We start from the raw sequence: 23922 nt of genomic DNA, 5'->3' as shown, positions 1-23922 counted from the left end.
ATCTATAAGTGCTACTTTCACTGTTGTGAGTTTGCCTTATTCCCTTAGGCTGGTTTGACACGGGCAGTTCAATCAGGTCCGCCTGCCAGTTCTTCATAAGACCAGCTTATTGTGCTCTATGGAGCGGTGGAGGTGAGGAGACTTGCATCCGCCTACACTCGATTCGATCCTATCCTGTCTGCCAAAAACAGAGGGATGGGGATCCATTTCCCATCTGTCTGACGGATTAGAAAAGTCGGATGGAAACAGATAGGCAGTCTATAGTATTTCCATCCGACTGCCCCATAGCGGGGCTGTCATCCGCTTGCTCGGTGGAGAGATCCTCTGGTGCACATGACAGCGACCACCCCGCTCGAAAGGGACCTTAGTTAGGTGAATGCAGGTGATTTCTAACTGGGAGGTTTGATCATTGGGGTGAAGGGTTTATGGTGGAGCAAAACCTGTGTGTGCAATAAATATATAAGAAAAACAATGATGATATCTCCATATTATGCAATTATTTTACTTTAAAATTTCCATCTTCATACAAATAACAACAAAACAAGCAACTGTACAGTTTCAAGCATGACGATTAGATATTTTGAATCACTTTCAGACAGTGACTCAGGATTTGTCATTATATATTACATGTAGATATATGAATTGTATGTTTTCACATTATATTAAAGTGATGTGTAATGTCTCCCCCCCCCCCAATAAAAATAATAAACATGTTATATTTACTTGATTTGCACAGAGCAGCCTGGATCCTCCTCTTCTTGGGTACCTCTTCTGTACTCCTGGCCCCTCCCTCCTGTTGCATTCCCCCACAGCAAGCAGCTTGCTATGGGGGCACACGAGCCCAGTCACATTTCATGATGTCCATTCAGACATGGAGCTGCTGCTTGGCCTCGCCCCTTCTCTCTCTTGATTGGCTGGCTGATTTTGACAGCAGCAGGAGACAATACTGCATGCATGCTGCTGTGTCTCAGCCAATCAGGAGGGAGAGTCACAGATGGCTGGACAGAGATGGGGCTCAGGTAAGCATTAGGAGGGCTGCTGCATGCCTAATATTTAAATTTGTAGTAGATATATGGGGAGAAAAAAGGAAGCAGCTTTATTATTTTTTATCAGTGTGTGCAGCTTATTTTTTTTCTCAATGGATTTACTACCAATGTTTGGCAGCCCTGGAACCAGATCATGAGAATTCCCAAGAGCGATAAGAACAATGTAAATGTAGATTTTTTTTATTGGCAAGATTTAACTTTTTTAATTGAAAAGCTTGTACAGTTTTCAATAATTTACTCAAAGGAAGGGAACAATACTTACCAAAAAAATGGATAAAAATGCATTTGTTGCATTAATGTTTACACAATTGTACAGAAATGTCTGGTTAAAACCTTGCATGTTAGTAATGTTTTTCATTTTACATAAACATACATAAACAAATGAAGTACTTGCACCTCAAAACAGAGAGAGGTTAAATATTTTGATGAAGATATGCTTCCCCTCCAAGACCATACAGTTTTGTTTTTCAAAAAGTCATTTGCCCGTTTATTCACAATACACTGGATAATCCTACTTCATTAAGTACAAGGAAATGTTGCTACGTCACACATTATGGTAACTGATCTTGGCGAGGAGGCGATAAAATTAAAGCAACGTCGAAGGAAGATTGCTGTTTTGCCACCTAAGGCAAGTAGTTTTGGAATGTTTATATAAGTGACTGGATTGGCTAAACCGCTTTCCACATTTCAGACAAGCATAAGGTTTTTCACCTGTATGAACCCGGATGTGCTTTTTACAGTCTGTCAAAGTCAAGAAAGTCTTACAGCATATTTTACAGGCATATTTGCGGGCACCCTCCACCACCAGCACATTATGCTCAGAGAGAGCTTTCTTACATTTCGAAAGGACATCTGCAGATGCCCTTGTCAACTGTGGTGGACCTTGCTGAGAACCATTTCCATTGTCATAAGAGGAGTTTCCCCCATTCATCATCATTTGGGAACTGGAGGCGTTATCCTGTAGCTGAGTGCTTCGTACAGACGTAACAATTGGCATTTTGGGGGCAATACGCCGATAATTTGGAAAGTTAAAAGCACGACCCCTTGCACTTCCCATGATAGATCTGGACATAGAGTGAAGCCCTAATCCAGATCTTGGGTAGTCCATTCCAAACGGGTCATTTCCACGGTAATTGGAGGACTGAACACAAGGAATACCCATATGGTCCTGCATGGGACGAGCAAAGTGAGAATCTGGGCCATCACCGAAAGGATTATCCATGTGAGACATAACATTGGAAGAATGACCACTGTGACCTGCTTCTGGACTGACGAGGTAGGACACTTCTCCATCCATTCTACAGTCACTGGTTGTATTTGGAATGTTATCATCACAGTTTTGATTTAGGCTGAGGTTGCTGTTTCTGTTCTTGTTTAAAAAATTTGAAATGCTAAAAGAGGATTTGTGCTCTAAGTTGGGAGTCACATCTAAAATGTGAATATCTCCAACCCTGTCTGTACTAGACTGCGGATCAGAGAAACTACGATCACTGCTTTCTGGGCTCAGTTCAATTTTTTCTGCACCTGCAGTACCTTCGACCTCAACTGGCTCACTTCCTTCTGCTTGTGATGTGACATCACTCACCTCATCTTGAGGTTCAGGCGAGCTCAGTGGCTCTGATTTTACAATGACTCTCATGTGATCCTTTTCATCCACTGTAAGATCATGAGTCTCTGAAGCATAAACTGTTTTCTCACAAGCAGATTCCTGATTGTAACTCGTTTCAATTCGCGTTGTCTGAGTTGCCATTGAGATAATGTTTTCTCCACTGTTGTCAGACTGGCTTGGCACTTGTGTGTCTTCTTGGTTGCCATATGACTGATCAAACATAAGTGTGCTATCCTCTTGGTTGTCTGGGGCAGAGTCAGCTTTCATACCGTCTGTCATTTTAAGGGAATCGGGGGAAAAATATTCTTCACGAGAATTACCCATGGACTGTACACTTTCATTGGTAACATCGGTAATGAGACACTCATCAATAGAAGCCCTCATGCGCTGCCTAGCCCTTTCTTCAGAAGACTGCTTTCTTTTGTGCAGTCGTCTTATAGGAAATGCAGCCCTTTGCTCCACTATGCTATTTCTTACAGAGGAACCCATTGAAGTCTGTTGCTGCTGGGCCTGTTCTTCATTGCTCTGACCTGAATTCAAAGCTGAACTCACAATGCTTAATCCCAGCTGCTGAAGCATGAAAGACCTTTGCATTCGTGCGCTTTGCTCCTGAACTCGGTCATTGGGGGAAGACACAGGCAATGTCCTTGTAGTCAAATAGTGCTTACACGCTTTCACAACAGAATTCAAATGGAGGTGAGATGCTGCCAATAGCACATCCATCACGTTGCTTTCTCCAAGCATAAGAGTGGATGTATACATCATGTCAATAAGAGCAGCAAAGGCTTCAGATGTTACCACTTCACTGTCCAGCTGGATCATGTTCATGCTCTGGTCACTCTCTGCTACAGTAAACAGAGCTCGGAAATGAGTACTGCATGCTGCTAATACAGAGCGGTGAGCTTTAAAATGACGACTCCCGACAACTATGACACAGTCACAGAGCTGGCCTTGGAGGCGCTGGTAATTTAACTGTTGAAAGGTCTGCTCAAAGTGTCCAGGGAAATCCATGTTCCTAAGAAAAAGACAAAAAGGCAAATACCAACGTAAATATACAGTCTGAGCACAATAGAAAGGTTTATGTTTGCAATTTTAAATATGATATGCATTTTTCAATCCAAAAAAAAAACTTGAAAGCTCAGATAAACTATTAACAAGATCACTAAAATTAATGATAAATACATGGTTACACTTGAAGGAGAGTTGTTTAGGCATAAAAATTACCAATATCTGAAGCACACACTACAAAAGGCCTCAACTTTGGTTTTGCCCAAGAACTAAGCACACTCAACAGTCCAACACAAGATCCCGAATGGGCAATAGATTCGCTTTCATTGGACCGTTAAATTATAGGAGCACAACTTCATTTCAGATTTTAGGGCATTACCAAATATTTTGAATCTGAAGCTCTATTAAAATCAAAATATGGCCAAGTTACACAGCACAGGGTTCAGGAAATACATTTCTGCTGCTCTCCTACTGTTCCTGTATATAGTGTATTGCATTTTACCTTGTTCAGAAAGTGATAATACAGAACTCAGGCAGCGTAAACTTTAAGTGGTCATTAAACCGCCATCAATAAAAAGGTTTAGTTTTCTGTGGGGAGGAGAGGAACAGGAAAGCCGCCCAGATGATCAGAACGCAGAGAACACAGCGATAACAGCTTTAATTTCAATGCTGCTCAACGTCATATACAGTCCTGCCCCCTGGATGGGGAACTTTGATTGACAGATCGCCCATCCCAGGATTGGACAGGTCCATCAAGGTGCCAGGACCAGGAGGAGGGGCTGTATGTGATAGCGAGTGACTGGAAAAAGCAATTTAAATGAAAGCCGTTATCGATGTGTTCCCTGCGTTGCGCTCCGATCATCCGGGAAAAAGAAAGATCCCCATTCACATCTGAGACCTTGTAACACTAACAAGTCACATGACACTGGGGAGGGAAAATAGTTTAATTGCACCCAATTTGAACATTTTCACTTAGGTGTGTACTCAATTTTGTTGCCAGCAGTTTACACATTAATGGCTGTGTATTGAGGTTTTTGAGGGTACATCAAATTTAAACTGATATACAAGCTGTACACTCACTACTTTACATTGTAGAAAAGTGTTGTCACATGAAAAGATAAAATATTTACAAAAATGAGAGGGGTGTACTCACTTTTGTGAGATACTGTATATGCCGAAGTATAGGGGCAGATCGCACCTATGCTTCGGCATACATCATTTATTTGGCAGAGATTTCTTCATCCACATCAATGTGAATGGGGAAATCCGATGTATAATGTATATCCAAAGTAGTAACCTGTAAAGGCTTTTAAAAATGTATGTAGTTTGTTGTCGCTGCACGGGTGTGCGTAATTTTAAAGCATGTCGTGTTTGGCATCCATGTACTTTGCTAAAATATATAAAAGATGATCTTAAGCCAACACTTGGGCAATATAGCGTGTGTTTTTGTGCAAATTCAAAAAAGTGTTTTCCCCCCAAAAAAATGCCTTTGAAAAAAATCATTGCACAAATACTGTGTGAAAAAAAAAAAAGGGTTCAAAGTAATTTTCTAACAAAAATAAAATAAATAATTAATGTAAACAAAAAGTGTCAGGAAGAGCTTTGTCTTCAAGTGGTTAAAAGTGTGGGTGATGTGTGACATAAGCTTCTAAATGTTGTGCATAAAATGCCAGGACAGTTCAAAACCCCCCAAATTACCCCATTTTTGGAAAGTAGACCCCAAGCTATTTGCTGAGAGGCATCTCAAGTCCATGGAATATTTTGCCACAAGTTTTGGGAAACTTTTTTTTTTTCTACACAAAGTTGTCACTAAATGATATATTGCTCACACATGGCATGTGTATATGCAACATTACACCCCAAAATACATTCTGCTGCTTCTCCTGAGTACGGGGATACCACATGTGAGACTTTTTGGGAGCCTAGCCGCGTATAGGATCTCGAAAACCAATCACCGCCTTCAGGCTTTCTAAGGCCGTAAAATGGTGATTTTACGGCCTATGATAGTTTGAAATATCAAGATAGCAAAAAAGAAATAAAAAATTACACCTTTTCGGAAAGTAGACACCCCAAAGTTATTTGCTAAGAGGCATTGTGAGTATTTTGCAGCACTACCCTCTTTTTGTATCCCCCCTCTCCCATGCTTAGACATAGCGCTTATTTACAATTTACATCTTTAGATACCTATATTGCATCCGCTCCCGATGAGTGGCGTTATTCCACAAAACGCATCAAGCAATTGGATGCTACTCATGGGGTTACCATTTAGGAACAATTTGTAACCTCACTGTACTATACTGGTACTATTGTATATGTTTTTACATTATGTTCATATGGATCAAGAGTCTGCCAATGCCATGTATTACTATTTTATTATGCTTGTATTACATTGTGGAATATTTTATCCTTGTATAAAATAATTCCTTGTTTACAATTTACTAGTATTATTATTATAGCAGTTTGCATACCATCACTAGTTACTGGCCAGACATGTGTGTACCCATTTATCTTGCATGATTCATATAAAGTCCCACTACACTCCCCCCTAGTTAGTCTTGCAATTTAGGGATGAAGGCCATGAACTCTACACTTGTTATAGCCTCATATAAAGTCCCACACGTTTATCCTTTAGTAATGCCACATCTACCCATTGCGTGAGCAATATATCATTTCAGTGACAACTTTGTGTATATAATATAAAAAAAAAATAAAAAAAAAATAAATAAAAGAGAAGGTTTTGGGCTCAACATCCTTCTCAGCAAATTCCATGGGGGTGTCTACTTTCCAAAAAAGGGGTAATTTGGAGGGGTTTTGTACTTCCCTGCCATTTAAGTGCCTCAAGAAATGAGATAGGCAGTCAAACTAAAAGCTATGTAAATTCCAGAAAATGTACCCTAGTTTGTAGACACTATAACTTTTGTGCAAACCAATAAATAAACGTGTATTTAATTATCTTTTTACCAAGGACATGTGGCTGAATACATTTTGGCCTAAATGTATGACTAAAATTGAGTTTATTGGACTTTTTTTTTTTTTTATGGAAAATATTTTTTTTCAACATTTTCTGTCTTTTTTAGTTTGTATATCGCAAATAGGTGATCAAATACCACCAAAAGAAAGCTCCATTTGTGGTAAAAAAAAAAAAACGCAAATTTTGTTTGTGTACAGCACAATTACCAGTTTAAGCAGCGCAGTGCCAAATTGTAAAAAGAAGTGCTCTGGTCATTAAGGGGGTGAAATCTTCCAGGCTGAACTGGTTAAAAAGCCAGTGCCATTTTTCTTTTAGGGTTACAAACGCTAACTTTGTCAAAGAAGCTGTTTAGGGCCTTGTACACACGAGAGGAAATCCGCTGAAAACGGTCCACCGGACCGTTTCCAGCGGATAAATCCTCTGGCGGATTTTGATCTGATGCGCTGTACACACCATCAGATCAAAATACCCGCGGAATACATCCGCGGTGACGTGGCCGCGACGATGACGCGGCGACGTGCGCGACCCTGGAAGGTAAATACTTCCACGCATGCGTCGAATCATTACGACGTATGCGAGGGATGGGATCGGACGGACATATCCGGTGAGTCTGTACAGACGACCGGATAAGTCCGGCGGACTGGATTCCAGCGGATAGATTTCTTAGCATGCCAGCATGAAAATCAGTCGGCTGGATTTTTATCCGCTGGAAAATGTCCGCTCGGGCCTACACACGACCGGATCTATCTGCTGGAACTGATCCGCGGATCAATCCCAGCGGATAGATCCGGTCGTGTGTACGGGGCCTTACTGGCTAACATTATGAGTGCAATTGCTCTTTCAAACTCTGGGTGGTGCTTGTATACAGCAAGAATATGGTCTGCAAAATCAAAAACATATACAGGGATGCGAGTGATGTCATAAACATCTTTCTATCCCCTCCCTGGAGACTCATGCACAACTAATTGGGTTGTTGAAATTCCCAGAGTAACCTATTTTTACATTCAGGAATTGGGCACATCAGCAAGTACACAAATACTAAATATATGTAGGCTACAGATTTATGTTGCCTATGAGCTTCCCTTTTGTTGCTTGATCACTTAATTTACCCAGTAGCTACTTGAATATGTTGAATCAGCTGCATAGTGCACATCCAGCATAGCAACTCATGAATTTTAGGCAGACCACCCTTTTTTTTTTTGAAAGAACACCCGATTCCTGGTCTCGTCTGCTATACCTGTGCTTCCTTGCCAATATCACAACAAAGCAAGACAGGTTTCCTGTGTACAGAACATTTATGTTATCACACTGGCCACACTTTAAAAACCATGCTTCCTCACATGAAACAAAATTCCTAGACAAGCAACTTAATTGTTGGCTTTGCTAAGCTTACGGTTTAGTAAATGACACCAATAAATGTATTAGCCACTGAGACACTCTCACTAGACAGGAAGTTGTAAGGACGATGTTAGGGCTTCGCTGTAAAGTTACGGCGGACCAAAGACGCTTTTCTGGCTTAAAAAAATAAATAAAATAATGATATTCACTTGTGGTGCCTGTTTTCAAGCAGGGCCTTTACACATTTAAAATTACTGATACATTTTTATATGAGCTAGACAAACAGCCAAGTGTAAAATAACCACTTACTGCTATGCTAATAAATATATGTAAAAGCCTTAAAGGAACACTAAAGGCACAATTTTTTTTTTTTTTTTAAATAACAAACATGTTATACTTACCTCCACTGGGCAGCTTGTTTTGCACAGAGTGACCCGGATCCGTATCTTCTGGGGTCCCTCGGCGGCTGTCTCGGCTCCTCCTCACAAAAGCTTTCTACCTTCATGCGAGCTCGTATTGTGGAAAGCTTTTGCGAGCATGCTCCCGTGATACAGCAGAGGTCATAGCCGCCGACTGTATCACTCAGCCCCGCTGTGATTGACAGCAGCGCCAGCCAATAGCTGCGCTGCTATCAATCCGCCCAGCCTAGCCAATCAACGGCCAGGCTGGGAACCGAACAAGATGACAAGCACGTGCCCGGGACTTTCGAACGGTCAGGTAAGTAAAACGGGAGCTCGTGCTGTCAGATGTTTTTTTACCTTAATGCATAGGATGCATTAAGGTAAAAAAAACTTTTACCTTTACAACCCCTTTAATATCTACTTGATGATTGTCCACATTTGCCTCCTCCACTGATGTTTTTTTGATGATTGCCCACAGTGGATGTTGGCCTACTTTTAGGGTGTCGACACTGGCCAAGGGGGATTTAGAAATATTATTTCACGACTACACAGGCATCTGGTTATGGGTCCAGTAAATATCTAAAGGTTCTAATAAAAAATAAACAGCCCTCTCTCCATCAGATGTATTTAAAGTACACAGATCAAAGGCTATTTATCAGCAGTCAATGGCAGGGAACAGGGATCTGATGTCACACTTTGTCTGATCGGAGAGCTGAGTGGAGGGAATCGTCACACTCCCTCTATGCATAATTATAGGGAAACAATAAAAACTGAGGCTGTCAGTCACCTGATGTGTGCTGGGCCATCACCTGGCATTCTCTTGTGTCAGCTTAGGGGTGGGTAAACTGTAGCCCTCCAGATGTTGTGGACCTACAAGTTCCATAATGCTTCTGACTCCGGGAGTCATGATTGTAACCATCAGACTTGCAATGCCTCATTGGTAGTTCCACAACAGCTGGAGGGTCACTTATAAGTGACTAATGCAGATATAAGGGAAGGGAAATTAAATGACAATTGTTGCTTTGGATTGAGGCAAGTACACACTATAGAATGATGTTAGAGGTTTACAACCACTGTAAAATAAATCTTTACTGATAAAATACATTATCTACAATACATAATCATTTTACTACTGTTGCTGAACTCTACTTTTAAAAATGCTGGTTGTTATGCTGATCCACAGAATGTAATACTTTAAAACAGAGTTCCACCCAAATAGTGGAACTTTCACTCATTTGTCTCTCCCTCCCCCGGTGCCACATTTTACACCTTTCGGGAGGGGGGGGGCGTATATCTGTCTGGCAGGTACCCTAACCCCACTTCCGGTAGACCAGGCCATGGCGCATTACGTCAGAAGCTCGGCTCCCTCCTCCGCTGGGCCAGTAGGAGAGCGCAGCAGTGCCTCGTGCATGCGCAGTAGAGACCCAGTGTGAAGCTGTAATGCTTCATTACCGGGTTCCCTTATGGAAACATCAGTTGTGGTGCCAACATCACTGGACTCCAGGACAGGCAAGTGTCCCATTAATAAAAGTCAGCAGCTGCAGTATTTGTAGCTGCTGGCTTTTAATTTTTTGCAGGGGTGGGACGGACTGCCGCTTTAAGTCACTGCCCTGAATCAAGTATGTAGACCTGGAAATCTGCCTTTACTAGAAAATGTTTTTTTTTCCTCCTGAATAAAGCTTTAGGCGCCGTTCACACTACTGCAATTTCAGATGCAACTTGAGTCGCACAGAATCGCACGACAAAAGAAATCACATTGTCTTCAATAGTGCCTGTTCACATCAACGCAGCTCAGCATTTTGGAAAAGGTTTCTGTACTACTTTGGTGCGATTCCAGCATGATTTTAACCCCACAGAATATGCAAACTAGGGGTCGACCGATTATCGGAGCGGACGATTATCAGGGGCCAATATCCACATTTTTAAACATATCGTATCGGCCAGAAACGTACCGATATTAGAGCTGCACGATTCTGGTCAAAATGAGAATCACGATTCTTTTGCTTAGACTAAAGATCACGATTCTCATAATGTACAAAATATCGGCACCTGATGTCGGCTATCAGGCTGAAAGGTGGTCGAAAAAAGGCATCGTATCAGCCCTGGAAAAAAAAAAAATTACCCCTAATGCAAACTACATCAAAGTAGCATCCAAGTTGCACTACATAATCACACTGAAAATCAGATCAAAATTTGATTGCAGCAGTGTGAACCTAGCCTTAAAGGCTGGTGCACTTGTGCATGGCAGCCAATCAGCTTCTAACCTCAAGCTTGTTCAAGTAAGGTTTAGCAATAAAACCTGGAATCCGATTGGTTTCGATGCAGAAGTGAGCCTGATTTTGCAGTCTTCAGCTTTAGTAAATAAAACCTATTGTTTACGGGTTTGCTAAATTATTTTTTTCCCCCTTAAAGAAGCCCTTGTTTTGCTCTAATAAGATGTGTTCCTCCAGATAAGTAGAATTCTGTAGCCATTTTTTGTTTCATTGGTACGATGGCTGTAAAAACAAAACCCCTTTGATCCTGCCAGAAATGCAGTGAGCTTTAACTTTCTATGCTCTCGGCAGTGTTATCAGCCTTGACCAGTTCTCCTATGAACTACAGAACATCTCCTCATGTTGTCAATGCATTCTGTAGTACTAACAAACTTCCTGTTCTAGGGTGCAAAGGCTGCACCTTCATGCATACAGTACAGTAAGTGCTGTTATCCTAGGACAGAAGAGCTTTATTGGCAAGATGATCAGGTAAAAAAAGAAAAAAATTCTGTCAAAATAGCCAAGGAATATATTACATTTTGTTCTTGGGTTGAAATACACTTTAAAACAAACTTTTGCAGTTAAAACTTTGCTTGCATACCCAGCTCTGGTCTCTTGTAAAGCACCCGAGGACCCCCAACGTCTGAGTTCCAGTGTAATGCAAAGCTTCCATGATTGCTGCTCTGATCTCCCCCTTCCCTGTCTCAGGCCCATCACTAACCAACAAAAATTTAATCGAGTAGTAACCACAGAAGGTAATCTGTATATCTACAGAGAACCTTATTGATGGCACTATTGGCTGTCGCCACTCTGTCTGTACAGTTGCACCTCAAGACTTTTCGCAGTATTTTCAATTTCCTTGCAGTAGCTTTTTTGCAATGTCTGATTATGTTTGTAGATTAGGCCCCTTTCACACAGTCGGACCGTTCAGGTCCACCTGTCAGTTTTGTCAGCGGACCTGAACGGCCGCTCCATATATCTCTATGGAGCGTCAGATGTCAGTGGTGACATGTCCGCTGACCTCTGACCTGCTAAAATCAGACGTATGGTATGGCGATACGTCGCCATCCGTCCATGGCTGATCGGATGAAAAAACGGATAAGCTGTCCTTTTTCGTCCGATCTCTCCATAGGAGAGACATCAGTGCTGGTCAAACCCCTCCCCGCTCAGTGAGCAGAGAGGGACTTGCCATCCACCGGCTCAGTGGAGAGATCTCCCACTGAGCTGGCGGATTCCGTAGTGACGGACCTGCCTCGTCTGAATGAAGCCTTACACAAAACCTAAAAAAAAAAAAAAAACTTTTTTTTCTAATGGTTAATGAGGACAAATTAACATTTGTTTTCAATTGTATGGACGAGAAGATTTCAAGGATCAGGATTAAAATTTTGTTGTTTTTGATCTGATCAAAACAAATTCTGTAAATTTGGGGAAAAATCAATAATAATTTGCTTGTATTGCATTTGTATACTATATTGTAATGATCGAGAAACGGTTGCTAAAGTTCTACACCAGCCGTCACTAAATGGCGGCCCGCGGTCCGAGTGCGGCTTCTGCCCGGACCGTCAGTATAATTCTAAATGACAGCAAGTGTTGGTTTGCTGGGACCGCTGGGGTTTCCCCAGCAAACAGCGACGCTGCGTGCGTGTGCCTGCCCCCTGCTCCTCGCCGCTGGTCCGGAGTTCACAGAAGACTCACGGGCAGCGATTAGGGGCGTGATGTCACACGCACCCCGCCCCCCCTGCTTTTTGCGGTTCCCGTGTCCACTCCTGGCTCTCCTTGCGAGTAGGGGCGTGACATCATGTGCGCTCCGCCTCCTGCTGCTCGCGATTCCAGAGTCCTGGCTCCTTATCTCGCAGCTTCCACTCCCTTCGGTATTTCAGTGCCCTCCTGCATTCAAGGTATGAGGGCCAATAGTGATCACTAAAGGGCATATTTTTATTGTGCACACTGCTGGGCAATAGTTGTTAATGTTAAGGGGCAGTCTGATGGACACATTTTATTTTAAGGGGCACGTTAATGGGCACATTTAATTTTAAGGGGCACGCTGATGGGTATATTTTTAATGTGCACAGTGATTGGCATATTTTGTTGTGCCCATCAGAGTGCCCCTTAACATAAAATCAGCGTGCACATTAAAAATATACCCATCATCGTGCCCCTTAAAATGTGCCAATTTAGAGTGCCCCTTATGTAAAGGGGCGCTGTGATGGGGCCACCTGATGTAAAGGGGCGCTGTGATGGGGCCACCTGATGTAAATGAGTGCCGTGATGGGGACACCTGATGTAAAGAGGCGCTGTGATGGGGACACCTGACGTAAAGGGGCACTGAGATGGGGACACCTGACGTAAAGGGGCACTGAGATGAGGACACCTGATGTAAAGGGGCGCTGTGATGGGGACACCTGATGTAAAGGGGCGCTGTGATGGGGACACCTGATGTAAAGGGGCACTGAGATGGGGACACCTGATGTAAAGGGGCACTGAGATGGGGACACCTGATGTAAAGGGGCACTGAGATGGGGACACCTGATGTAAAGGGGCGCTGAGATGGGGACATCTGACGTAAAGGGGCACTGAGATGGGGACACCTGACGTAAAGGGGCATTGAGATGGGGACACCTGATGTAAAGGAGTGGTATGATGGGGACACCTGTGACTACAATCTTTGTAGTCACAGGTCATAGCACAGACTTAAAAAATTCGGACCTCGGCCCAAAGAAAATTTTGGTGACCAGACCTTGAATTTTGATTCAGTACCCCTGTTCTATACGTTGGTATTGAAACTGCACAAAATTTTAAAAGGACTTTCAATTTAAAGTTGACTTCATGATGACATCATAGAACGCTTTAAAGGATGATTATTCAGAACTTTGTTAAAATGAAAATCTGTGTATGGGCAGCTTAAAGTGGTTTTACATGTATATCTGCTGTCTTCATATTTATATACTGTATAGAAAGGACACATCGTGTTAGACTTTCTCTTCCTGGTTAGCACTGGGAGTGGATTGTTGGAATACAGCCAAAACAGCTGATTGGAGGAAAGGCACCCCCCTCCCTCCATTAGGTAGAGACTTTCAGCTCTGTGCTAATCTATTTATAGCATCCTCCCCAACACAAAAAACTCTGACTGCTTTTATCATATGAGAACTTGTCAGGCGTTATATGGATGATAACAGAAGAACGGAGCAGGGGACAACTACGGGAAATAGTGCTTTGAAGATACATGTGCCCAGCTCAAAATTTATGGATCAGGTTTACATACACTTTAAACTAGAGGTGCACCAAATGTTTTTTTTGGTGGCAAAACCAATACCGAAAATGAAAAATACACTAGGCCGAAAACGGCCGATACTAAAAATGACGTCGGAGACTGCGGACATGGTACAAGAGATCAATGCAGCGTCACCATTACCGGTCATGCAGCCTGCGTGTGCCCCTCAGATGCAGCTTGCCAGTTCCCTCCTCGCGGCGATCTCTGTGGGTCACGGAGCTTAACTACACAGGCCGCAGTAACAATGTCCCACCTCCTGTGATCACATCGATTCAATATCCCACCATTGGTGGAGGAGGGAGGAGGAGGGCGACGTGCCGTGCCAGGACACCCCCATAATGGGTGGCACCAGGGCAGCGCCCCGCCCCATTTTCGGCAATAATTATCTTTCGGCACAATGCCGAAAAGGTCATTTTCGGACTAAATGTTTCGGCGACCAAATTTCGGTGCATCCCTAATTTAATGTAGTTAAAAACCCTTACACACCACTTTTACCTATAGGCAAGCCTATAATAAAAAAGGTACTGTGAATATCTCTAAACTTAAGCCGTTTAGGAGATATTCACTGTATCAGAATGTGCCGACATCATCGGCACATGCGTACTGAAGAAACGGCTCGCTCATGCCGTTTCTTCAGCTGCTGTGCCGTTACCAGCAGGTCCCGTGCGGGAGCGACGTCATCGCGGCCCCTGTCAATCACAGTGCTGAAGCCTGCAAATAACTCCGGTAGAAATGTCGCCGGCCACAGCGGTGCGCAGGGACAGCTGCAGGGGCTTCGATCTAAGGTAAGCATTTCAAAATGAGCTAATATGCTATGCAAACTAGCTCATTATGATTGTCTTGTAGGTTTATTTTGTTCCCCCGTGGGTTTACAACCACTTTAAGAGTTCCAACAACAGGTAACACATTAAGATGACTGATCCCACGTCATCAACCAAAGGATTAGCATTTAATCCGACAGGAATCCCCAACATGCAGCCATGGCCAAACGTTTTGAGAAAGACGCAAATGTTAATTTTTACAGTCTGCTGCCTTAGTTTTTATGATGGCAATTTGCATATACTCCAGAATGTTATGAAGAGTGATCAGATGAATTGCAATTTCAGTCTTTCTTTGCCATGAAAATTAACTTAATCCCATAAATAAAAAAACATTTCCCCTGCATTTGTAAAGAAGGTTTCAGGGTGCCCAAGAAAGTCCAGCAAGTGCCAGGACAATCTCCACAGTTGATTCTGCTGTGGGATTGGGGCACCACCAGTGCAGAGCTTGCTCAGGAATGGCAGCAGGCAGATATGGGACTCAGAGCACTAACCGGGAGCAGTACCGAACGAACGGCAGACGAGCGCGGTGCTCGTGGATACACGATCGCCACCTACTGCTCCATGTGAGTTTTTTATTGATTATTTTTAGTTTTTATTAAAATTGCTGTACAGTTTTATGCGATGTGCATCTTCCCCTTCCTCCTTCCCCTGCCTCCTTCACCCTGACACGAGCGGACGGCTTCACACAAGCTAAAGAGGCAAAGTGTTGGCAGTGAGAAGTACTAGGAAACAAGTTCGGCACTCGTGGAGATATGCACTCTTTCCCTACACACTGTGTAAGTTGTGTAATTGGATACTTGACCTGCTACCTTACAAACTGAACCCCTCTCCCCACAGTTATATGAGTGATAGGAGGATAAGGCTACAGCTTCTTTGTTATTCTTTTTCATATGTATGACCAACCATTGAGAACTGGCAGCAAGATACCTACCCAATAGGAAAACTGGTAATGTGTTTGATCCTGAATGTCAGCTGGAAGGTAAGCTGCACGAGTCACTGAGGTGTGGGCTGCATGCTTTTTGGATCTGTCTGGACTGCACATCTTCATCTATGCAGAATCTGGAACTTTTTCCATTTTCAACCATTTATTTTTTCACTGCTGCATCAGTTCTAGTGTGGAACTGTGGTCTTTTCTTTTTGTTTTGCACTTATCCAGGATTTTATGTTTTAGTTTTGATTTTCACATACATGTTTTTCGCTTCTCACTGAAGACTCACACTGTGTTATATTATACAGCCCAGCTAGGACCGTACCTATTTAAATACCGTTTTTCAGGTTACTTTATTCGTGTCTGCATCACCTGTCACTCCGCAGGCCCAATCAGCCCGATCTTTCACCTTCCCTTCATTCACTCACCTGGCCAAGCCATATCACAGCGCAGACAATCATCACTTGTTACATACAGCAGGCAGATATGAGCGCATTTGTAGGCACAGTGAGGAGAAGACTTTGAGGATGCTTGGTGTCAAGAAGAGCAGCAAAGAAGCCACTTCTCTCCAGGATTAACATCAGTGATAGACCGATATTTAGGGTTGTCCCGATACCGATACTAGTATGGTATCGGGAACGATACCAAGCATTTGCCTGAGTGGTTGTACTCGGGCAAATGCTCCCGATGCTTCACCCGATACTTGTACTGTCGGCGGTGATCAGTGCGTGGGGAAGTTACAAGCACCGATCACCGCCGATTTTAACTGAAAGCCGCCGTGTATCCCGTGCATGCCGCCGTGTATCTCTCCCCTTCCGTGCTTCTCTCCCACCCCCTGGAATTGTCAGGATGGAGAGTGGGGTAGGAGCCGGTAAATCCGGCTCCTTACTGCTCAGAATGGACAGAGTCAGTGATCACTGAGGCCCCTTTCAGACTGGGGCGGGAGCTGCGGTGGCGGTATAACGCCGCTAAAAATAGCGGCGCTATACCGCCGGAATTGCCGCGGGTATCAGCCGCTAGCGGTGCGGTATTAACCCCCGCTAGCGGCCGATAAAGAGTTAATATCGCCCGCAATGCGCCTCTATAGAGGCGCATTGCGGGCGGTATTGCCGCGGTTCCCATTGTTTTCAATGGGAAGGAGCGGTGAAGGAGCGGTATACACGCCGCTCCTCTCACCGCTCCAAAGATGCTGCTGACAGGAGATTTTTTTGTCTCCCGCCAGCGCATCGCCTCAGTGTGAAAGCCCTCGGGCTTTCACATTGAGTCTGCAGTGCAGGAGATTTTCAGGCGGGATAGCAGCGCTATTTTTAGCGCTTTACCGCCTGAAAAACTCCTCAATGTGAAAGGGGCCTTACTCTGTCCATTCACATAACTGAAACATTGTAACCTCCTGTGTTTACAAATGTTTCAGTTTATGAATAAAGAGAAGACGCTGTCTTCACTCTATTAATTTTCAGCGCAGCTGATGCTGCTGAGAAAGGGACAGGGGAACATGTGTCCCTAGTCCCTTTCCCTGTCTCAAAGGAAAGATGTCATAGGTCAAAAAAAAAAAAAAAACACCACACACAACATACTGACACATGTGCCCTGAGTCACTGTCACATGAGATTAAAAAAAAAGTATTGGTATTGGCGAGTACTTGAAAAAAAGTATCGGTACTTGTACTCGGTCTTAAAAAAGTGGTATCGGGACAACCCTACTGATATTCTTCCAAAAGGTACAGGAATTGGACTGGGGGGGCTGGGGTAATTTTCTCTGATGAATCCCCTTTGCGATTGTTTGGGGCACCTTGTCAGGAGAAGAAAAGGTGAACGCTACCATCAGCCCTGTTTCATGCCAACAGTGAAGCATCCCCGAGACCATTCATGTGTGGGGTTGCTTCTCAACCAAGGAAGTGGGCTCACTCACAATTTTGCCAAAGAACACAGTCATAAATAAAGAATAGTACAACAAAAAAATAAAAAATTCAAACAACATTGTATTCTTTCATTCAGTGAATTTACAAAGATTTTTCGTCAGAATATTCTCGTCCAAAAATCGATACGTGTATGGCCAGCATAAGGCTCGGTTCACACCTATGCAGTTCGGCTTTTGATTCGTGTCTGCTGGCTGCTATTTGCATTTTTTTTAATGCAGCTTCTCCATTGAAGTCTACTGAATCAAAAAAAAATAAAAAAAAAGCACAGTTTTGCATTGAAAATAGTCCTTGACCTTTTCCAAATAGTCAGCAGCTGAAAAAAAAGCATAGATAACATGTCCCATATGAAACCATGTTTAATGAACTGTAGTGCGTTTCTGCAAAGGGCACCAAAAAAAAAACACATAGATGTGACCCAGGCCAAAGACGTTTGGTAGCAGCAGCATGCTTTATTTTTAACACCTGCCATCATGAGTGTGTGTATATATATATATAAAAAAAACACCTAACATTAGCCCTTTAAAGTACAAAAAGAGCAGATAGTCGCTACTATAAGGGATTCATTTATACTGTGAAACAGTGAAAATAAGTAATATATATTACTTATATCATATACATAATAAATACACCCAGAAGTAGGATATACGGGCATTTTAGCTATAAATCGTAACGTTTTCATGGATATGATCATTTTATATATATTGCACAATACTGGTAGAAGTTTACTTTAAATATAATTGTAATGCCTTATATTACCTCTATCAGTCTCCACCTTCTCTGGGTTCAGATGCTGATCTTCCCTGCACAGTCTTTAACCACTTCAACTCCGGGAGGTTTTACCCACTTCCTGACCAGGCCATTTTTAACGATACAGAACCGAGTTGCTTTAACTGACAATTGCGCGGTCGTGCGACGCTTTACCCAAATAAAATTGATTTCCTTTTTTTTTTCCACAAATAGAGCTTTCTTTTGGTGGTATTTGATCGTCTCTGCACTTTTTATTTTTTGCGCTATAAACAAAAAAAGACCGACAATTTTAAATAAACAATATTTTTTACTTTTTGCTATAAAACATTCCCAAAAAAATAAAAAATAAATCGAAATTTCTTCATAAATTTAGGCCAATATGTATTCTGCTACATATTTTTTTGTAAAAAAAAATCCCAATAAACGTATATTGATTGTTTTGCGCAAAAGTTATAGCAACTACAAAATAGGAGATAGATTTAGGTACTTTATTTTTTATTGTTTTTAAAAGTATTGGCAGGGATTTTTAGAGGGTTCTGCGATATTGTGGAGGACAAATCTGACAGCGAGTGAAAATTTTCGGGGACCAGTGACATAAAAATGCACTGATTACTGTATAAATGACACTGGCAGGAAAGGGGTTAACAAATCAAAGCGTTAAAGCGGTTGTATACTTTTTTTTTTACTTACAGGTGAGCCTATAATAAGGCTTACCTGTAGGTAAAAAGAATATCTCCTATGGTTTAGGTGATATTCCCTTTGCATGCAGCCACTGACGTCAGCGGCACAAGCGGTCCGAATGTCCGGCAGACGCTGCCAGACCTTGCCCAAAAGAAGTCTCCCGCACGCATGCGTGGGAGTGACGACATCGTGGCTCCATCCACTCACAGCGCTGGAGTTGCAAAACCCGGAAGACATGCCAAGGAAAAAATTTCAGCTCCCTCAGCGTGGACCAGGATCACCTGCTGACGCCTTGTTCTAAGGTAAGGATTTCATAATGAGCTAGTATGCGGTGCATACTAGCTCATTGTGCTTTTTGCCTTAAAAAAAATAATAATAATAATATGCGGGTATACAAGTGCTTTAAATGTTCCCTAGGGAGGTGCAGTGTCACACTGAAGGAAGAGGGATCCATGACTCAACTTGGCTGAATCACGTGATCCCTTTCCCTTCCCACCAGAAACCATGCGCACAAAATCACGTACCTGTACGCGGTTTTGCGCAGCCAGGCCGTACTGCCTGTATATATTTTTTAAACAAACATGTTATACTTACCTGCTCTGTGTAATGGTTTTACACAGAGAAGCACCAATTCTCCTCTTCTGGTGTCCCTCACCAGCATTTCTGGCTCCTCCTGCCTTCAGAGTGCCCCTATAACAAGCTGCAAAGTATCGTATAGCATGCCCTATAGCTAGGTAAAAAAAACTCTGCCTTTAGAACCACTCACTTCCTGCCCAGCCCATTTACACTGTTGCATTTCAACACATATAGTCAGACATGCATAAACGCTTGTGTTGTGATTTGTCATAACAGTATTTGTTTGCATTTCAGTGAGTTTTGAAAAAAAAAATACACCACTGTGCATTTTAGTGCATAGGCCCTTGGAGGTCAGTGTATGAAAAAGCTTTGATGCATTGCTAAGGCCTCGTTCACATGAGACATAATGAAGCCTACACCTGTTTTTACCCACACTGGATGTACAGGCGTTCAATGCATCCTCATGCAGGCAGTGAAAATATCTTGTCGGCACACCACAGATCTCAGTCTAAACTTTTTTTCTAAATTGGTTCCTTTAAGCTAGTGCATTGTTGGCTCACTTACATTTTCCTTCCATTTCCCTTCTAAATGTTTTTTTTTCCCCCTTTGTCTGAATTTCTCACTTCCTGTTCCTCCTCAGTAAGCTTGCCCTCATCATCCGAGCCATTCTGGCTGGGGGTTAGTCAGCGTGATCGCCCCCTCCCTTGGGACTACATCCCTGCAGGGAGACGTTGTGTTCACATCATCTCCCCGCAGGGATGTAGTCCCAAGGGAGGGGGCGAGCATGCTGATTAACCCCTAGCCAGAACGGCTCAGATGATGGTGAAAAGCTTACTGAGAAGAAACAGGAAGTGAGAAATTCAGACAGAGGGGGAAAAAAACATTTAGAATGGAAATCGAAGGAAAAGGTAAGTGAACCAACAATGCACTAGCTTAAAGGGGTTGTAAAGGTACAATTTTCTTTTTCCTAAATAGCTTCCTTTACCTTAGTGCAGTCCTCCTTCACTTACCTCATCCTTCCATTTTGCTTTTAAATGTCCTTATTTCTTCTGAGAAACCCTCACTTCCTGTTCTGTCTGTAACTACACACCGTAATGCGAGGCTTTCTTCCTGGTGTGGAGTGTCGTGCTCGCCCCATCCCTTGGGGTACAGGAGAGACAGGACACCCACTAACACACAGCTTCTTTCTCTATCTGCAACATAGAGAGGGTCCTGACTCTCCTGTAGTCCAAGGGAGGGGGCGAGCACGACACTCCACACCAGGGAGAAAGCCTTGCATTACTGTGTGGAGTTACAGACAGAAGAACAGGAAGTGAGTATTTCTCAGAAGAAAGAAGAAGGACATTTAGGCCAGAATCACACTAGTGCGTTGCGTTTTGGAGCTCTGTTGTCTTTGCGAATTTCTCTATAAGGTGTTCTGCAGATCAACTGCATTTTAGTTGCAGATCAGGTGCGAATTTGGAGACCTGGGAGAGGGGAGGGGAAGGGGGGAAGTGTATTGAACTGAATGAGACAAATACTGAAGAGAAATGAACAGATCTGCGAATTCAGCTGCGTACCCATAGAAGATAATGGGACTGAATTCGCACCTGAACCGCACCGCAAGACATAAAAACCGCACACGGTTTGGAGGCAATAAGCAGTGCGGATGCATCGCACATATGTGAACCAGCCTCATTGAAAACAATGTATTTTGAAATGTCCTGCGAGTTAGATGCGGTTTAAGCCGCACTCAATTCGCATAGGTGTGAACCTGGCCTTAAAAGCAAAATCGAAGGATGGGGTAAGTAAAGGAGTACTGCACTAAGGTAAAGGAAGCTATTTAGGGGAAAAAAATTGTACCTTTACAACCCCTTTAAAGGAACCAATTTAGAAAATAAAAAAACTAACCTTTACAACCCCTTTAAGGCTTGTAGGAGGAGTTTTCCGATTGTCCTATGAGACTGCAACATCCCTGACCCTCTGTCTGGAAAAGTGTTGATTGGCTCTGTGCTGGTTACATGCATCCTTCCAAAAAATAAAATAAACCAACCTCTGTAGCAATACACACTATGTATGTGCAGCCTGACTCCATAGACTCAGTGTTATCAGGAGATTATTAGGGCACAGTGGAAGGGGAGGATCAGAGAGACAGGATCAAACACAGTGAGTATAACAAGCATGCTTTACTGTATATACAGACTGATTTTACTGTTGTGGGTTTAGTAACGCTTTAATGTCAATTGGGACTTGGCAGCAGCACAGACACAGGTCCAGCTCCCAATCTGACATCTGTGTGGGTCTATGGCCCTGAACATATACCATCTGACATGAGCAGGACTACCTGTGCATCCCCGAGAGGATAAACGCAGCCCTCCACATTAGTATGCCCCCCTGTGTGAATGAAGCCCCACAAGCCACAGGCAAGATCTGTTAATCTATCAATTTAAAAGACATGTATGTTGACACATAACAAAAGCATCTACAAAGAAACACAACATTTCCATAAATGGATCCTTAAAGTTGTTAAGAGCATCAAAGGCTGCAGGAGTATTCTGCACAGGGATAAGCATCACCTAGAACAGGGGGTGAGCAAAGTGCAGCCCTCCAGCTATCGTGGAACTACATGTCCCATGATGCATTGCAAGGTTAACAGCCACAAGCTTGACTCGCAGAGGCATGATGGGACTTGTAGTCCTGCACCAGATTACCCACCCCCCCTAACCTAGAGCCAAGGGGGTACCACTGCTACATGTGTAGGAAAACTTCCATAGGGAGGACATTTCTTCCTCTCTAAGGTCCATTGTATCCAGGATGACACGTGACCCTCTCCCACCACACACAGGCCTCCTGTAATGAGATGTGGTGATACCCAGGCTCCCCTTTCTGCTCAGGGCCTTCCCAATGACAAGATACCCCAGACATAAACAGACATGCACTACATACATGTACATAGGTGGAAACACACGGGAGCAGGGGGGAGCTGTCACTCGGCCTCTTCTCCCCTCACCTGGCCCCCAGGCCTCGGTCACACAGCGGCCTCTTTGTGTCTGACGGCTCCCCCGGGGTGCTGGTGCTCTTGGCCTCCTCCTCCGGCTACCGGACGTGACGAGCAGACCGGGGGGCGGATGAGGAGACAGCAGACAGAGGGGGCGGGGAGGAGTGAACACTGGCAGACGGCTGTCACCTCCTCTCACACAGTCCCCGCGCTGACTGCCAGCGCTGGAGACACGCCGCGCTGCGATTGGTCATTCCCCCCTATGGCTCCGTCTGTGATTGGCCGCCTTCTGTGGCTGCCTGCGGTCGTATTTATGTGGCGTGTTATTTGTGCCAGTGAGACGGTAACAAATCGTGTCTGCGAATAACACACACACACACACACGGCCCTCCATTCACTTCCCATAAATGTCTTTCTCCGCCCAAGTTCTAGTCGCGTGCCCGCGCCGCAATGACACGCGCACGAGCTTCCCCCATTCAATGGATGGCTTGTGAGTAAACCGAGAGGCTCGCCCCGCCTCTTTGTCTTGTGCTCGCCCCGCCCACTCCTGTCACCTAGGCTATTTGTACATGCTGCAGAGCAGAGCAGAGCTCTTCATCCGAGTCTGCTGGCAGGCAGGGTATTGATCTTCACTGCAGAGGAGATTGTTATCTAGCGGGGGCCATCACTGCTCAAATGCTTCATCTAGAACAAAGGAGCTTTTTATTCACCAGGATAAGGATATAACATTTCCCTTTCATTGCAATTGGAACCTTATGTGAAATCCACAAATTCCTGCAATCATAGATAAATGTAAAAATATACCATTAGAAGACAAGGGATATTCCCAATTTGAGATGAGTTTAGGCGTCCTCCATCCTCATCTCTATCCAACATCAAAGTCATTAGGGCAGTGCCAGCATCAGCACCCACCCCGTTGTTTACATGTGCTACAAGCAGTGGCAGCTGGTGCTAAACCATTGGGGGGGGGGCAGCAAACAAACCCCCCAGGTCCCCACTCACCCCTCCACGGTCTTCCTCAGCTTCTCCTCCAGGCCAACCCGATCCGCCTCCTGTCCTGATTGGCCAGAAGAAGACAATAGCAAATATTGGTTCGCTAGTGTCACAAGTGGGTGGGTTCGGGGGTGCAGTGCTCTGCGACCCGAGCCCAAACTTTTTCAAGCCAATTAGAGCCTCAGGTTCTAATCATGTGGCTTGGGGAAAAAAAATAACTCATAGAAACCTATGAGTCGGCGCCCCACAACTATCCCAGCATGCAAAGCTTATGGAACGGCCGCTCACAACAATGATATTCAAAAAGGGGTGAGTTTGGAGGAGGCCTGAACCTACTCCCCGTTCTCCCAACCTGTACATTGCAAATGTATGCCAAGCCACCCTG

General features: G+C 43.7%; 1 protein-coding gene across 2 annotated transcripts; it reads right to left on the bottom strand.

The window, feature by feature from the left end:
* Window positions 1-1210: 1210 nt before the first annotated feature.
* On the bottom strand, window positions 1211-22886 carry ZBTB5 (zinc finger and BTB domain containing 5). 2 transcript variants are annotated; one of them, XM_040361533.1, is made up of 2 exons: window positions 22493-22886; window positions 1211-3670 (listed from the first exon to the last, which is right to left on the bottom strand). In XM_040361533.1, the coding sequence occupies exons 1-2, from the start codon at window positions 22498-22500 to the stop codon at window positions 1633-1635; spliced, it is 2046 nt and encodes a 681-aa protein (XP_040217467.1). In that variant the 5' UTR covers window positions 22501-22886; the 3' UTR covers window positions 1211-1632. The 2 variants fall into 2 exon arrangements, with proteins under 2 accessions (XP_040217467.1, XP_040217475.1); XM_040361541.1 differs by lacking the exon at window positions 22493-22886 and adding an exon at window positions 18320-18413.
* Between the last annotated feature and the right edge of the window lie 1036 nt (window positions 22887-23922).

The sequence above is a fragment of the Rana temporaria genome, chromosome 1, assembly GCF_905171775.1.
Source record: "Rana temporaria chromosome 1, aRanTem1.1, whole genome shotgun sequence".
Lineage (NCBI taxonomy): Eukaryota > Metazoa > Chordata > Amphibia > Anura > Ranidae > Rana > Rana temporaria.
Note: the sequence above shows the minus strand (reverse complement) of the source record. Positions and strands in the feature narration are given on the sequence as shown.